Source organism: Salvelinus namaycush, chromosome 35 (genome assembly GCF_016432855.1).
Source record: "Salvelinus namaycush isolate Seneca chromosome 35, SaNama_1.0, whole genome shotgun sequence".
Taxonomy (NCBI): Eukaryota; Metazoa; Chordata; class Actinopteri; order Salmoniformes; family Salmonidae; genus Salvelinus; species Salvelinus namaycush.
This window is the reverse complement of record NC_052341.1, coordinates 16,141,111-16,158,238: the sequence shown is the minus strand read 5'-3', so window position 1 is coordinate 16,158,238 and position 17,128 is coordinate 16,141,111. Positions and strand designations below refer to the sequence as shown.

Here is a 17,128-nt window from a genome sequence, read left to right as displayed (position 1 = left end):
TGTCTCCCAAGTGGCGCAGCGGTCTAAGGCACTACCTCTCAGTGCCAGAGGTGTCACTACAGACCCTGGTTCGATCCTGGGCTGTATCACATCCGGTGGTGACTGGGAGTGCCATAGGGCGGTGCACAATTGCGTTGTCCGGTTTGGCCGGCGTAGGCCGTAAATACGAATTTGTTCTTAAACTGACTTGCCAGGTTGCCTGGAGTTGCAAGTGCCATGCTCGAAAGTTACCACAATAAACTGTCTAGCTAAAACATTTACAGACTTGAACCGTAGGACTAGGCCATGAAATCCAATCTGATAGGCCTAAAACCTCTGGCTCTGTTTCCCACAGAATGCGTTTTCCTTGTCACGGAAGAGTTAAGACTTGACCCCTTGGTTGGATATCATGCTGTTGAACTACTTGAAAGGTAGGATTCATGATTTGAAAATAGGAACTATCAGTTATCTGTCAATGTGATTAAAAATAAGACCAATTTTATGAGTATCTTCTGCTAACAGGTTTATGATAAAGCACCTGGAGGATCTGTTTTCAACACCACACACACCTGCAGGGGCAGCAGGTGTCCATAAAAGAAATTACGAGGACCTTGTTTATGAGAACCTGAGTGAGAAGTTCCATCTCATTCTCCTCTCTTGTGTGCAAATAGCAAGCAAACTGTCTTTGCACAGTGCTGTGAGTTTTGGGAAACCTTTATCATCTGTAGTAGAGGTTGACCGATTATAATTTTTCAATGCCGATACCGATTATTGGAGGACCAAAAAAAAGCCGCTACCGATTAATCTGGCAATTTATATATATATATATTTATATTTGTAATAATGACAATTACAATAATACTGAATGAACAATGAACACTTTTATTTTAACTTAATATAATACATAAATAAAATCTATTTAGTCTCAAATAAATAATGAAACATGCTCAATTTGGTTTAAATAATGCAAAAATACAGTGTTGGAGAAGAAAGTAAAAGTACAATATGTGCCATGTAAAAAAGCTAACGTTTAAGTTCCTTGCTCAGAACATATGAAAGCTGGTGGCTCAATATTCCCAGTTCTTCAATATTCCCAATTAAGAACTTTTAGGTTGTAGTTATTTTAGGAATTATGACGCGTCGACTATTTCTATCTATACCATTTGCATTTCATATACCTGTCACGCCCTGGCCTTAGTTCTCTTTGTTTTCTGTATTTTGGTTAGGTCAGGGTGTGACAGGGGGGATGTTTGTGTGTATTTGTCTCGTCTTGGGTGGTTGTAGTTTCTAGGGGGTTTTGGTAGAGTGTATGGGGTTGTGTAGGTGTCTAGGTGTGTCTATGGTTGCCTGAATGGTTCTCAGAGACAGCTGTCATTCATTGTCTCTGATTGGGAGCCATATTTTAGGCAGCCATAGGCATTAGACTTGTGTGGGTAATTGTCTATGTTTAACGTTTGTAGCTTGTGTATGCACTTACGTTTGTAGCTTCACGGTCGTTTGTTGTTTTGTTTTGTAAAAGTGTTCGTTTTTCGTGTTTTGTCTTCTCTAAATAAAAGAAGATGTATTTCTCTCACGCTGCGCCTTGGTCCACTCTTCCTCAAAGTTACGACGATCGTGACAATACCTTTGACTATTGAATGTTCTAATAGGCACTTTAGTATTGCCAGCCTAATCTCAGGAGTTGATATGCTTGAAGTCATAAACAGCGCTGTGATTCAAGCATTGCTAAGAGCTGCTGGCAAACGCAGTAAAGTTTAAATGAATGCCCACGAGCCTGCTGCTGCCTACCACCGCTCAGTCAGACTGCTCTATCAAATATCAAATCATAGACTTAATTATAATATTATAAACACAGAAATACGAGTCTTTGGTCATTAATATGGTCAAATCCGGAAACTATCATTTTGAAAACAAAACGTTTATTCTTTCAGTGAAATTCACGGAACCGTTACGTATTTTATCGAATGGGTGGCAACCCTAAGTCTAAATATTGCTGTTATATTGCACAACCTTCAATGTTATGTCATAATTATGTAAAATTCTGGCAAATTAGTTCGCAACAAGCCAGGTGGCCCAAACTGCAATGAACGCAAGAGACGTGACACAATTACCCTAGTTAATATTGCCTGCTAACATGAATTTCTTTTAACTAAATATGCAGGTTTAAAAAAATATACTTCTGTGTATTGATTTTAAGAAAGGCATTGATGTTTATGGTTAGGTACATTTGTGCAACGATTGTGCTTTTTTCGCGAATGCGTTTTTCTTAAATCCTCCCCCGTTTGGCGAAGTAGGCTGTGATTCGAGGATAAATGAACAGGCACCGCATTGATTATATGCAACACAGGACAAGCTAGTTAACCTAGTAATATCATCAACCATGTGTAGTTAACTAGTGATTATGTGAAGATTGATTGTTGTTTTATAAGATAAATTTAATGCTAGCTAGCAACTTACCTTGGCTCCTTGCTGCATTCCCATAACAGGTGGTCAGCCTGCCACGCAGTTTCCTCGTGGAATGCAATGTAATCGGCCATAATCGGCGTCCAAAAATGCCAATTCCCGATTGTTGTGAAAATTTGAAATCGGCCCTAATTAATCAGCTATGCCATGCCGATTAATCGGTCGACCTCTAATCTGTAGATCACCATTTGTATCACCATTCATAATGTCAATAAGACTTTTCTCACCTTTTACTTTACCAGGTGGTTGACAACAACACAGCAGTGCAGTTTCTTCACTCGATGGGCCACAGCATTTCCAAACAAACTATCATGGACATGGAGCTGATGATCTTGAAAGCACTTGACTTCAGGATAAACACCCCCAACCCTCTGACTTATGTTGAGATACTCCTGGAGGTGCTTGGTAAGGATTTCACATTCTGTAGTCCTTATGATAACCATAAAAAGAGACATGACATTTTGCTGTAATGAGGTGCTACATTACATGCTACATTCCTATTTTGGCCTGTAGAACCCATTTCCTACAGGCAATGACCAAAAGCGCCCTCTTTGGCCTCATGGGCAGAACGTTATTAATATCATTTAAAAATATGATTTAAAAAAACCTTGATAAATCCAATGTTTCTATGTCAAACAGTTTTGTTATATTCCAGTCTTCTGTCTTCTGGGTAGGCCATCATTGTAAATAAGAATGTGTTCTTAACTGACTTGCCTAGTTACATAAAGGTTACATTAAAAAAAAATATATATATATAAATGTATATAAAGTGTAATATTGGGATGCAAACTCACAATTGAATACATTTCATCTCTATATCTGACATGGTACAGGGGTCTTCTTAAAAAAAATCCCATAACCATTTGTGTGAGGTGTATACTTTTGTTTCAAAATAGATTTGTTTAAGACTACCAAGAATCACTCTGTGACCCTGATTTAGCCCACTGCTGTAAAAGGTTTATAAAGTAAAATGCCTCTGGAAAAGTTGTGTGAGGAGGTAGCAGGGCTGAGGGGGAGTTTGGAGTTTAGCCATAGTGAAATTCTCACGCTCCAAGGAGAGAACAAGGCACTCACAGCCAAGGTAAAAATCCACGATTCCAACATGGATTGTCTATTCAGGGAAAACAGGAAAACAGTGATGAAGGAGTCGCTACTAGACATACAAAGTTGTAGCATGCGTGAAAATAATTTTTTTGGGGGGGTTCCTGAGGACGTATCCGATAATCCAGAGGGCGCGATCAGAGAATTCATGCAATCCGCCTTGAAACTTCCTATAGAGACTGTAAACAAGGTGGCTTTCCACCGAGTACACAGACTTGGAGCGACAAGACCAAGGGTCCCCGACCGATCATCGCAAAATTTGAACACTACCAACAAAAGGAGATGATCAAAGCAGGGGAAGGGAGCTTAAAGGGACGAAATTCGGTCTCAATTACCAATTTCCAAGGGAGATAAACGAACGTCGTAAGAGACTGTATCCGGTACAAAGGCAACAGAGGGAGAAGGGTAAGCGTGCCTTTCTCATTGTGGACAAACTCTTTATAAATGGACAGCTATTCCGAGACAGCTCCATAACACCATGGCTGTACTAAATTCTACAGGGACTTCAGGGTACGAAAAAAAGAAAGTATGGGAACTGTAAAAATATCTGAACACTATGAAGTGGATATGAACACACATGTACTCAATTACATGCTCACATACATATACGGACTTACACATACACACACACACCTGATCTTTCTCTCTTCTCTCACTCTCTCTTTCTCTCTTTTCTCTTCTCTCACTCTATTGTCGAGAACTGTTTTATAATTTAATATGTTTCTTGTTTGTGTATATTTTTTATGTATTTGTCTACAAGTTTATATATGTTTACAACAAGCAAGGGGAAGATATCAGAATAGGGGCATTGGGGAATAATAACATATTGTACGGAATACATTTGTACTGTAGTGAAGCCGTCTTAAGAGTAATGCAAGGTCTCTTTCATGATCATGTGAACGTCAATTGCTATGGAAATGCTGGGATGTGTTTTTCAATGATGTTAAAGGTAATTATGATGCAGCTATGACGGTGATACGATATGGATTACAATTATCATCAATATTAAGGCTATACACACTACATGTTACACACATAGACACTCAACCAATGCAAAATAGCGGAGTTATTATTTATTTGGACAGCACACATTATAGTCTTACTCTTATACAGACATCGTACACACTCACTAAATCACATCCAATATCATACACATCAACCTACTCAGATTTACTACACACATAATATCTTGTCTCATTTTTCTAACATCTGTGGCATTGGCTCACAGGCAAACAGGCAAGGGAATAAAACAAATATTGCTAGAACCTATTTCTTGAATTCTAAATATCAGACATTTGAATGCTCTAATTTTGACCGTCATAATATCTCTGATGGCAGTGACTTTACAAGCACTAATTATGGTCAATTTAGACTGAGAATAGTATCTAGTTATGGTAGGGTGAAATAAGTATAGCCAGTTATAATTGTAACAGTTTAGCAGATTATAAAAAAAGAAGATCAGTCTTTACGTGGCTAAAAGAAAAGGAATATAACATATACTGTTTACAGGAAACTCACTCTACATCCTTAGATGAAGTTGCGTGGAAAAAGGAATGGGGTGGTGAAATAATTTTCTGTCATGGACAAAGGAACTCAAAAGGTGTGATGATATTAATTAACAAAAATTTCGATCTGAATGTGCAAATAGTCAGGAATGATTTGCAAGGAAGGTTGATCTTTTTGAATATGAAAGTGGCCGAAAAAGAGATTTGGCTCATTAATCTATATGGTCCAAATCAGGATGATCCATACTTCTTCAAAAACAATTATACCAATTTATTGAACTTACAGGCAACAAATGATCAAATCATTATGGTAGGAGACTATAACACAGTGTTAAGTACCTCAATGGACCGTAAAGGTAATCACTCTACAAACTATCATCACCGTGCCCTTAAGGAAATCACAAATATTATGGACACATTAGAAATAGTGGATATTTGGAGACTAAAAAACCCCGACCTAGTGAGATATACATGGAGGACACCCTCATCAAGCTAGTCGTCTTGACTACTTTGTCTCTTTCTCTCTTGCATCAAAGGTTAAAAAAGTTTTAATAGGAGACAGAATGCGATTGGATCATCATCTAATTGGCATTCACATAACTCTTATAGGTTTTCCACGTGGACGGGGATATTGGAAATTTAATCAAAGTTTACTGGAGGACAACTTATTTTTAACTAAGACAAAATAATATATAACTGAATTTTTCCAGTATAATATAGGTTCCGCAAATCCCCTTATTGTTTGGGATACCTTTTAAATGTACCTTCAGAGGTCATTCAATTCAATATTTATCAATAATAAAAAAGCAGTTTCTGGCTAAAGAGACAAGACTAACAAGGGAAATCCATGAACTAATAGTACAGGTAGATAGCAATACAAATGATACTACAGAGATACAAAATAAGTTAGAGGAAAAACAAAAAGAACTTGAGGAACTTATTCAAGAACGATCTAATGTAATCTATTACAAAAATAAAGTAAACTGGATGGAATATGGAGAAAAATGCACAAAATTCTTCCTGAATTGCCAATACAGGAACACTAACAAAAATAATTTGCGGAAAGTCGTTACTGAAGACGGAGTCATCTATGATTCACCGAGATTATATTTTAAGAGGAAGCTAATTATTTTAGGCAGATGTTCTCTTTTCCATCCCATCCTCTCCAACTGAATGAAGATTACGGTAAGGAATTATTTCCAAATAATATAAAAAATGGAAAATTAACAAATGTACAGAAAGATCCGTGTGAAGGCCAAATTACAGAGGAAGAACTTTTTGAGGCTATTAAATACTTTCAGTCTGGAAAAACCCCAGGGCTTGATGGCCTACCGGTAGAGGTATATCAAGCCTTTTTTGATATACTAAAAGCTCCATTGTTAGATTGTTTTAACTACTCCTAAAGAAATTGTAGTCTCTCAGGTACTCAGCAGAAAGGTCTGATTTCTCAATTATTAAAACAAGACCCAGATGGCAAATATAAAGACCCAGTCTATCTAAAAAACTGGAGGCTCCTTACACTTCAATGTTGTGATGCAAAAATACTAGTGAAATGCATAGCACTCAGGATTAAAAAGGTTTTACCAGGTATTGTTCATCCTGATCAGACAGGTTTTTAACATGGATGATACATTGGAGATAATATACGACAACTACTAGAAATAATATAACATCATGAAACATCTAAGAAGCCAGGCTGTCACGGCCGATTAAAGAAGAGGACCAAGGTGCAGCGTGGTGAGCATACATTTTCCTTTTATTACTAAAAATGACGCCGAACAAAACAATAAACACTACATAAACAAACCGTGAAGCTAAAGGCTATGTGCCCTAAACAAAGTCAACTTCCCACAAAGACAGGTGGAAAAAGGGATACCTAAGTATGGTTCTCAATCAGAGACAACGATAGACAGCTGTCTCTGATTGAGAACCACACCCGGCCAAACACAAAGAAATAGAAAACATAGAAATAAAGAAACTAGAATGCCCACCCTAGTCACACCCTGGCCTAACCAAAATAGAGAATAAAAGCCTCTCTATGGCCAGGGCGTGACACAGGCCTGGTATTTATAGCAGATTTTGAAAAGGCATTTGATAAAGTAAGACTGAATTTTATTTATAAATGCCTGGATTTTTTCAAATTAGGTGATTCTCTTATAAAATGGGTAAAAATAATGTATAGCAATCCCAGGTGTAAAATAGTAAATAATGGCTACTTCTCAGAGAGTTTTGAATTGTCAAGAGGAGTTAAACAAGGGTATCCGCTGTCACCATATCTATTCATTATGGCCATCGAAATGCAAGCTATTAAAATCAGATCCAATAACAACATTAGAGGATTATAAATCCAAGGCTTAAAAACGAAGGTGTCCATGTATGCCGATGACTCAAGTTTTATATTAAGTCCGCAAGCTAGATCCCTGCAATGTCTCATTGAAGATCTAGATAGCTTTTATGTACTCTCTGGACTAAAACCAAATTATGATTAGTGCACAATATTATGTATTCGGATCTTTAAAAAATACAACTTTTACATTACCCTACAGTTTACCTACAGTTGAAGTCGGAAGTTTACATACACTTAGGTTGGAGTCATTAAAACTTGTTTTTCAACCACTCCACAAATTTCTTGTTAACAAACTATAGTTTTGGCAAGTTGGTTAGGACATGTACTTTGTGCATGACACAAGTAATTTTTCCAACAATTGTTTACAGACAGATTATTTCACTTATAATTCACTGTATCACAATTCCAATGGGTCAGAAGTTTACATACACTAAGTTGACTGTGCCTTTAAACAGCTTGAAAAATTCCAGAAAATGATGTCATGGCTTTAGAAGCTTCTGATAGGCTAATTCACATAATTTGAGTCAATTGGAGGTGTACCTGTGGATGTATTTCAAGGCCTACATTCAAACTCAGTGCCTCTTTTCTTGACATCATGAGAAAATCAAAAGAAATCAACCAAGTCTGGTTCATCCTTGGGAGCAATTTCCAAATGCCTGAAGGTACCACATTCATCTGTATAAACAATAGTAAGCAAGTATAAACACCATGGGACCACGCAGCGTCATACCGCTCAAGAAGGAGACGCGTTCTGTCTCCTAGAGATGAACGTACTTTGGTGCGAAAAGTGCAAATCAATCCCAGAACAACAGCAAAAGACCTTGTGAAGATGCTGGAGGAAACAGGTACAAAAGTATCTATATCCACAGTAAAACGAGTCCTATATCGACATAACCTGAAAGGCCGCTTAGCAAGGAAGAAGCCACTGCTCCAAAACCACCATAAAAAAAGCCAGACAACGGTTTGCACCTGCACATGGGGACAAAGATTGTACTTTTTGGAGAAATGTCCTCTGGTCTGATGAAACAAAAATATAACTGTTTGGCCATAATGACCATCGTTATGTTTGGAGGAAAAAGGGGGTAGCTTGCAAGCCGAAGAACACCATCCCAACCGTGAAGCACGGGGGTGGCAGCATCATGTTGTGGGGGTGCTTTTCTGCAGGAGGGACTGGTGCACTTCACAAAATATATGGCATCATGAGGGAGGAAAATTATGTGGATATATTGAAGCAACATTCAAGACATCAGTCAGGAAGTTAAAGCTTGGTCGTAAATGGGTCTTCCAAATGGACAATGACCCCAAGCATACTTCCAAAGTTGTGGCAAAATGGCTTAAGGACAACAAAGTCAAGGTATTGGAGTGGCCATCACAAAGCCCTGACCTCAATCCTATAGAAAATTTGTGGGCAGAACTGAAAAAGCGTGTGCCTACAAACCTGACTCAGTTACACAAGCTCTGTCAGGAGGAATGGGACAAAATTCACCCAACTTATTTTGGGAAGCTTGTGGAAGGCTACCCGAAACATTTGACCCAAGTTAAACAATTTAAAGGCAATGCTACCAAATACTAATTGAGTGTATGTGAACTTCTGACCCACTGGGAATGTGATGAAAGATATAAAAGCTGAAATAAATCATTCTCTACTATTATTCTGACATTTCACATTCTTAAAATAAAGTGGTGATCCTAACTGACCTAAGACAGGGAATTTTTACTAGGAATAAATGTCAGGAATTGTGAAAAACTGAGTTTAAATGTATTTGGCTAAGGTGTATGTAAACTTCCGACTTCAGCTGTATATAATGGGCTGATGGTGAAGTAGACATACTTGGTATTTATATCACAAAATATATAAATAAGCTCTCCACAATGAATTTCAATAGAAAACTTGTAAAAATAGACAAGATCCTGCAACCATGGAGAGGTAAATACCTTTCTATTTATGAAGAAATTGCCCTGATTAACTCCTTAGTCATATCTCAGTTTACTTACTTATGCAGCTGACTACTCCTGAAGATTCGTTTTTCAAATCATATGAGCAAAAAAATGTCTTCATGGGGGGTTGGTTGACTGTGGGAGGGTTCTCGAATGCTTGAGGTAAAGCTATTGGGGAACTGTGGGGTGATCTTGGAGGGTTCGGGTTAACTTTTTTTGTCCTGGTGGGAGATCTGTCAACGTGCCCTTGAGCAGGGCATTGACCCTGGATGCTTCTGTGTGTCGCTCTGAATGGGAGTCCGTTGGATGACTGGTATGGTGTAGTTGTTGAGCTGCTTCACTGCAAGTATATTGTATGTTTCGGATATTCAATAAAAACATTTTTTTAAATGCCTCTTGGTGTTACCGGTATGTAACTATTTATTCACTACTCACCATATCCTACAGGGCACAATGACTCTTCTATCCCTGTGGAGCACCTGCATCACCTCAGCAGACACGTTCTCCAGTTCACCTACCTCCAGAGGACAGCCATCTATGACTCCCTGCTCAAGGCCACCACCCAGTGCCTGAGCCCATCTGACGAACAGAGGTAGGTTGCATCCCAAAAGGCACCCTATTCCCTATAGTGCTCTATTTTTGACCAGGGCCATTGGCAGCCGTAGTTTTCCTCTCTCAATGTTAGGCCGTGTGTTTAGTTAACAGCAGTGTAACAGCCATAAATAAGCATGTGTTCCCTGTGAAAACCAACAGAAAGACTTTTGTGTCGGTGACTGAAGACTGCATGCTTCTTGGTGTTGGTGTCATTGCTGTGGGTGCATACATCCTCAATGTCACTAACTGGGAACAGGTGATCAGCTACTATAATATATCCTTCTTGTAAACAGTCATATTATTAACTTTTATTTCTTCCATACTTATTAGTAAGGTTTAAGCTATTATGTTGAAGTTGGATTATTACCTTTAGCTAAAAGCTAGTGTTTGGTTACTACAGTGCATGCTGCTCAGTGAAATAGTAACGGCCCAACCATTGATCACCAGGTAGTGGAGGAGCTGAGTCACATCACAGGGATCTCAGTGAAGAGCATCAGTGATTTCACACATGTTACACTGATGCACATTACCAAGAACAACTCTCCCATGGTCACAGCAACTTGAGTCGAGTCCGAACAACACATTCATCGATTGAAAGATTTTATTTACGCTAATTTGTTTTACGTTGGTCTGAAACTTGACAATGAAGTAAGTTTCTTCAGCTACAGGAAGTTATGAAAGAAAGAAAGCCATTGAGACATAGACAGTATAGTACTGTACAGTAAAACAGTACAGTAAAACTACAGTGTCTGTGTATGTAAAAAGATTGAAAGGTTCACACCAAACATCTGATATAAAAACTAGCTCCCTGAGTTTGACTTTCTAGTTGATTTCCTTAATAATTGAACTTCTATTTTCTGGATGTTTATCTCTGTTTACTGTTCCAACAATTAGCAGCATTAAAGAGCCTTCTTCCATCTATCAAGTCATATCTGTTAAATTACACACACACACACACACACACACACACACACACACACACACACACACACACACACACACACACACACACACACACACACACACACACACACACACACACACACACACACACATAGTGCAATATAAAAGCAAAGCTGATGTTAAAATCCTAATAATAGAAATGTAATAAATAGTGTAATAAGTAATTCATTTAACTTAAATAGATAAGAATAAATGTATTTATTATACCCACCACCTTTCTGTCAAGTTTATTTCTCCTCTGTCCAGATGGTACCATTGAATAAGATGCACTGCATCGTGTGTTAAAATCATTTCATGAAATAAGTTATAATAAATTCATCATTAACGTCACTTCACCCAGGATTTAAAAACAGGAAGGAAGAAGGGTGAAGGTGTCAGGTGTCCCTGGCGTGTGATTGCCTCTCTGGCTCCCTCTGCTGGCTCTCGCCCTCAGTGTGCGTGGAAGAAGAGGAAGCCTCCAAACCTGAGGGAGAATCAAGAGACCATCCAGTCAAATGCTGTTATTCAACTGTAGATAGCTATTCAGAGAGTGTGACACATTTCACTGCACCTATCCGGTGTATGTGACAATAAAACATCTTAATTTGTCGATATATTTTTTTAATAAAAGGCCCGTAAACACAACAGGTTCCATTGATCAATCATTCTTCAATCAAAGTTGTCCTTTAAACCTAACAATCTTTCAAATCAAATTATTTAAAATCAGATTTACTCCTCAAATCCATTTTACAGAGAAGACAATTATTTAGTAAATTGCAGACATCTCAATATAAGAACTCTGGCTATCAAGTGTTGATCCATTTAGATTTGCACAGTATTTCTGTCACCAAATGATCAACACTGTCGTCACCTACTGTTGGCCCCTGCTGTTCTCTGAATCAGGTACAGTCTGGTAGCCATCTAAGATAAAGAAACATTTCTGACCTTCAATCTATCTCATACTGTAGCAGCTAATCATGAATGTACCAATTAGTTATACTCCATTATTTATGGGAAGCCTAGTGAGTCATCTTGTTTTAAATCCCTCTCTCTCTCACTTATACTGTATACCTCACCTTTAAATGTACAGGCTTAGATAGATATAGGCTATCTACTTTCTGAAGGAGTAACAACTGCATTAACTTGTGATACTGTATGTATAAATGGATAGCTGTGGAGTAGTCTGTACCATTGGGGAACAGGACGTTAGTCCCTCACTGCATGAGCACCATCACCATGAAACAGTTCCTCCCTACCCTAGAGACGGTGTTGCTACGTGACTGGGCCACCTGCAGCAGCTCTGAGAACCTCTGCTGAAGGGTCAGCAACATGTACAGCTCTGGACTGGTCTGCTCCACCTGGGACGTCAGGGAAGTCAGAGGAGGTTAAAAGAGAATATGGATGAGATAAACAACCTACTAATATTTACTCCTACTAGCATGCCATATCACACAGCAGGTTAGCGTTTTTCGTCATGAATTTTGTTCTGGAGGCAGCTCTGCAGAGTGGTCACTAGCTGGCACAGCCACAAAGTCATAAAATCAGATTTTAAACCTAACCCTAACATTAACCCTAACCACACTGCTAACCCAAATGCCTAACCCTAACGTCAAATTATGAACTAAAAGCAAATTTTCATTTTCATTTAATTTTAACAATATAGCCAATTTTGACTTTGCAGCTGTCCCATCTAGCGGAAATTGCGCAGCTCTGCCTCCAGAGCAAGATTCATAACCGTAAACGTCAACCTGCTACCACACAGATAAGCATTTATATTATAAGTCACAACAACAGAATGATACAGTTATTGCATAGCTGGGTAGTATGCTATAGGGATATGCAAAAGAAGGGATGTGTACCTGTGTCTGACCATGCCTTTGGTAAAACTCCTCCATGTCAAAGTCGTCCAGATGCAGTGTTAGGCTCCCCTTACACAACTCACAGGTTTTGACCGCAGACAGTGTGGTCCCTGGAAACACATGGTAACACACACACACACACACACACACACACACACACACACACACACACACACACACACACACACACACACACACACACACACACACACACACACACACACACTTCATTCCTTCGATCAGTTCAGAGCCACACCATCATGATTCATTTCAACAATTAAATCAGTCATTAAACTGACCTGACTGTATTTTAGTCTGGATCCACCTCTTCAGGCAGTCGTGGTGGATGTACTGCAGGCTGCCGGAGCAGAGACAGGGGGTGAGCAGGGGGTTCGTCGGGGAGCCAGCACCACACTGACAGATACGACACTGGTCCCCTTCCTCCTCATCAGACGACTCCTCCAACAGACTGTGGAGGTTAGAAGACTACAATTGAGATGAAGAATATAGGATGATTTCATGCTACTTTATAAAGTTGTTCTTAATGTTTTTTACACTCAGTGTAGGTCAAATTAAGATCCTACATCTGTATAAAAGAACTGTAAGCAAAATAAATGTGCATGCCAAACTTTATCAAGGGACCAGTAACTATATTTATGGAGGATACTCATCTGACATAATGACAATAACAGAAGGAAAGAATACTTGTCCCATTCTCCAGCTCCTCTCACCGTTCTTTGATTTTGCGTAACGTCTCTGGTTTGGTAGCCGGTGCTGATTGAGCCTCCTGAGCTGCCATAGCACCGCTACCCTGCTGTGCGTTGCTCATCTGAATGTGAGCCACCTCCCTGCGGATGTCACGGAGGGCCATCAGGGCCATGGTCAGGTGATCCATCAGCCCAGAGGTCCCATGGCGCGAGGCTTCGCTGGAGGACGGAGTGTCCTCTGTACTACTGTCACTACTACTAGCTTCTCCTCTGACCTCCTCTGGTTCCTCCTGCTGGATCCTGCTGACCAGCTGGGAGTGCCTCAGGGTGTAGCTGGTCCTGGGTGGTGAGGCCTCCAGCACCGGCCATCTCTCTGAGCCCAGCCAGATGGGGTTAGCTCTCCTGGGGCTAAGGGGGCTGAGATGATCCAGCTCAGGGAGGTGTTCATACAGCTGCTGCGGGGTAGTGAGAGTCCCCCTGCTGGCTCTCTGTGTGACAGAGGGTGTTATGGACAACGGTGATATCGACAGTCGGCCTACTTGCATCAGTGAAGGCATGGGACTATATCCTCCTCCAGTGTATGAAGCTCTACTGTTTGGTGAATCTTCAGGGGTGCTTGTTGACTCCATACTCAGCTGGGACTGCAGGCCCCTGGGACTCCGGACGGTACGGACACTGGGAGATTGAGAGGCAGTCCACCTCACAGGGATGTAGTAGCTCTCTCTATCAGCATCCTGACATGAATGGCTGTCGTCTTCCCCGTCCGACTCAGACTCGGAGGACAGAACACCCAGCGTGCGGAAGTAGCTGCTGAGTGGGCCGGTGAAGGAGTCACTGAGGCTGAGAGAGCTGCTTTCCAGGGTGCCACTGCTGGAGGGGCATTGCGAGGGGAGGGACTCCGGTACAGACAAAGGACTGGTGTCAGCTAAACTCCTGGAGCAGAGCTCAGCCCTGTAGGTGTCCTCACTGCGTACGTACTCCTCTGTGATACTACTGCTCTCTGAAAAGCCCTGGAAGGGATCCGAGATCAGCTGGAGATAGGGATGGGGCTCTGGGTCGTCTGGGCTGGGGGAGCGGTGGTACTGCAGTGAGGGGAGACGGGGCCAATCTGTGTAGGACCTTCTAGAAGAGGTCAGGGGCTGTGGGAGGGAGCAGCTGTCTAATGGCCTCTTGACCAGATCGTGTCTTGTAGAGATGTTTGAACTATCTGCACGGTCACATGATGGTGCCCCCATCTTTCTCTTCCCCCTCAGTGTGTCTTGACTTTGTGTTAGTTTCAGAGTGTTTGACTTAGTTGCACATGTGGATAACTTACAGGCTCTGTTTTTTATAGCCACAGATCTGTGTTTGTGACATGGTGGAGATTGTTCCTTACCTTGAAAAAAGCATAAAGAAGAAAGTATATAAATTTGGTAAAACATGTAAATGTAGTCATTGGACCCCATAACCACTGGTGAGGGAAGTCCGTTGTCTAAGACAGGGTTTTCCAAACTCGATCCTGCCCCCCCGTGCACATAGTTTTTCCCCCTAGCACTACTAGGGGGGGGGGGCATGGTCTAAGAGGATGCAGCAGAGAATGCATTGTGAGAATCTTACAGTGGGATGCCAGTGGGGCAATGGCTCTTCTCCATGTCTTTGATGTGGTTGCCAGTTCTGCTGTTCTACTTTGGGTTACACTGCTCTGGGTTCCGCTGGAGATGGCAGGAAAGCGGGACACTGAGCCTTTGTTCTGTGAGTTTCTCATCTCTGATCTGGTGGATTTCACAGAGCTGGAGGACTGCAGGCAGCAAGACAGAGAGAAACTATTAGAGGATGGATAAAGAGGAAAGTAGGCTACACTCTCAACCAATGAACTGTAGAGATGTTGACGTTTTACTTTAGTCATTTTGCAGACTCTCTTAGTAGTTAGTGCATACATTTCTCATACTGGCCCCCCATGAGAATCAAACCCATAACCCTGGTGTTGCAAGCACCATGCTCTACAAACGGAGCTATACAGGACCAATGTTGTTTCAATGACATGTACAGACAATGTTATGTGGCACTTGTAAAACTGTAGAAGTGTGAAGAGTTAATACCTTCTTGGTGTCTTGCGCTCCCTGTGCCCATGGTCTTTCATACCTGCGGGCTTTGAACCTATTTGTCTGAGGTGTTGGTGAAGGCGTCCGTACTCTGTGTACTTCCCTCCTCACCTCTGCGTCTGCCCTTTCCTGTTCCCGTCTGCGTAGGTGGTCCTGCAACATAATTACCTTCATTTCCATATAATCGCCTTAATTATCATCACTTTCATTCAGCTATAATCTCTACACCATAGGCTATCACTGTTATCTGTTGTGGTCATACTTGAACAACATCCATCATACAATTGTCTATGCCCTGTAAACCTTCATGTCATTTAAATTATTTTAGAACTGCTAATGTATAAGATTTAGGAATACCTCTTTGGAACATAGCTTACCTGATATTTAAGGTCTCTCTTCTTCACCTCACAAATGTGTTCAGCATTGGTGAGGTTCTCAGCTGCGCGTCTTTCCCAGCTATACATTATGTGGACAAAGACTCCTGACATACAACGTTACAGATGGTCAATATTTGAAGTAAAGTTTATTGATTTATAAGATTACACATGGAGCTATTTTACATATCAAAAAATGTGCTAGTTACCTAACTTAGCTAACTCGTTGGCGTGTTCGTCACCATAATAATGTAATATATTAGCTAGTTATATAATAGGTATGCTAAGACAGGTGGATCGGTCGAATTGTGGTGGCAGATGCTTAAGTAAATGCAAATGCTCTACCATTCTGTTAACCTATTAACTAATTCCAGAATAGCTAAATTATTATCATCTCCTCTTACTATTTAATCGAATCCATTTTCAGTCAGTCAGTGAGCCGCTAGATAGCTAACGTAGCTAGCTAATTCCCCAACTTCTGTGTTTTTCCCTCTGATGCGTCTCTTTGTCTCCATAGAGATGAGGCACGCTCACAAAACTTCAGGTGGAGTTGTATGGGCGTGTCGGTCGCGCGCATGCAGGATTTTTTTCGTGGAAATTTGTCTCCCAAAAATTATACAACAGGTCAGATCTGAGCGCATTCATGTTGGTAAATATAGGATACCCATAGCCCATCCAAACAGCTCCATCACTTCCCATATGGTCACCATGGAAACATGGTAGGTAGTCATTGGGGGATTGATTTTTTATGGCTCACTTGCCAACTAAGCAAGTCAGTTCTTTAGGGGCCTGCCTTTTGCATCTTCCTAGCAACTGGTTGCTATGCTGCTACTGTTTCCATGATTTTGTTGATGCAGTGTATGAGATTCATAGGCCTTATCAACCTGGTCACTCACATCTATAGGCTACAGTACAGTCTAGTTCACACAATAATCTAAGTAATACACACAAGTAGTTCCCTGCATGCTGGTTTTCCTGCCCCCTGTTTTCTTATGAGGCAGAAAGAAAAACATTTGACCTTTTTTGAATGTAAAAAAACCATCTCTACTATCATATCTCTACTTACTTCAATAATATCACTTCAATAATATCAGTGCAAGTTCGAGGTGGCCTTCTCTTTACCCTTATACAATACAAACTTCTTCCCGCAATAGCTTCTTCCCGCCCCTGTTTCGGTAAAAAGCCGAGGGATGGGGCTAAAGAAATGTAACCACTCTCAAATTCATGTACAGAGATAT

The 17,128-nt window shown here is 40.6% G+C and overlaps 1 protein-coding gene across 1 annotated transcript; it reads left to right on the top strand.

Annotated features, from left to right (window-relative positions):
- The first annotated feature begins 505 nt into the window (after window positions 1-505).
- Window positions 506-10,069, top strand: cntd1 (cyclin N-terminal domain containing 1). Its single transcript, XM_038974631.1, has 3 exons — window positions 506-676; window positions 2,685-2,847; window positions 9,781-10,069. The coding sequence occupies exons 1-3, from the start codon at window positions 506-508 to the stop codon at window positions 9,927-9,929; spliced, it is 483 nt and encodes a 160-aa protein (XP_038830559.1). The 3' UTR covers window positions 9,930-10,069.
- The last annotated feature ends 7,059 nt before the right edge of the window (window positions 10,070-17,128 follow it).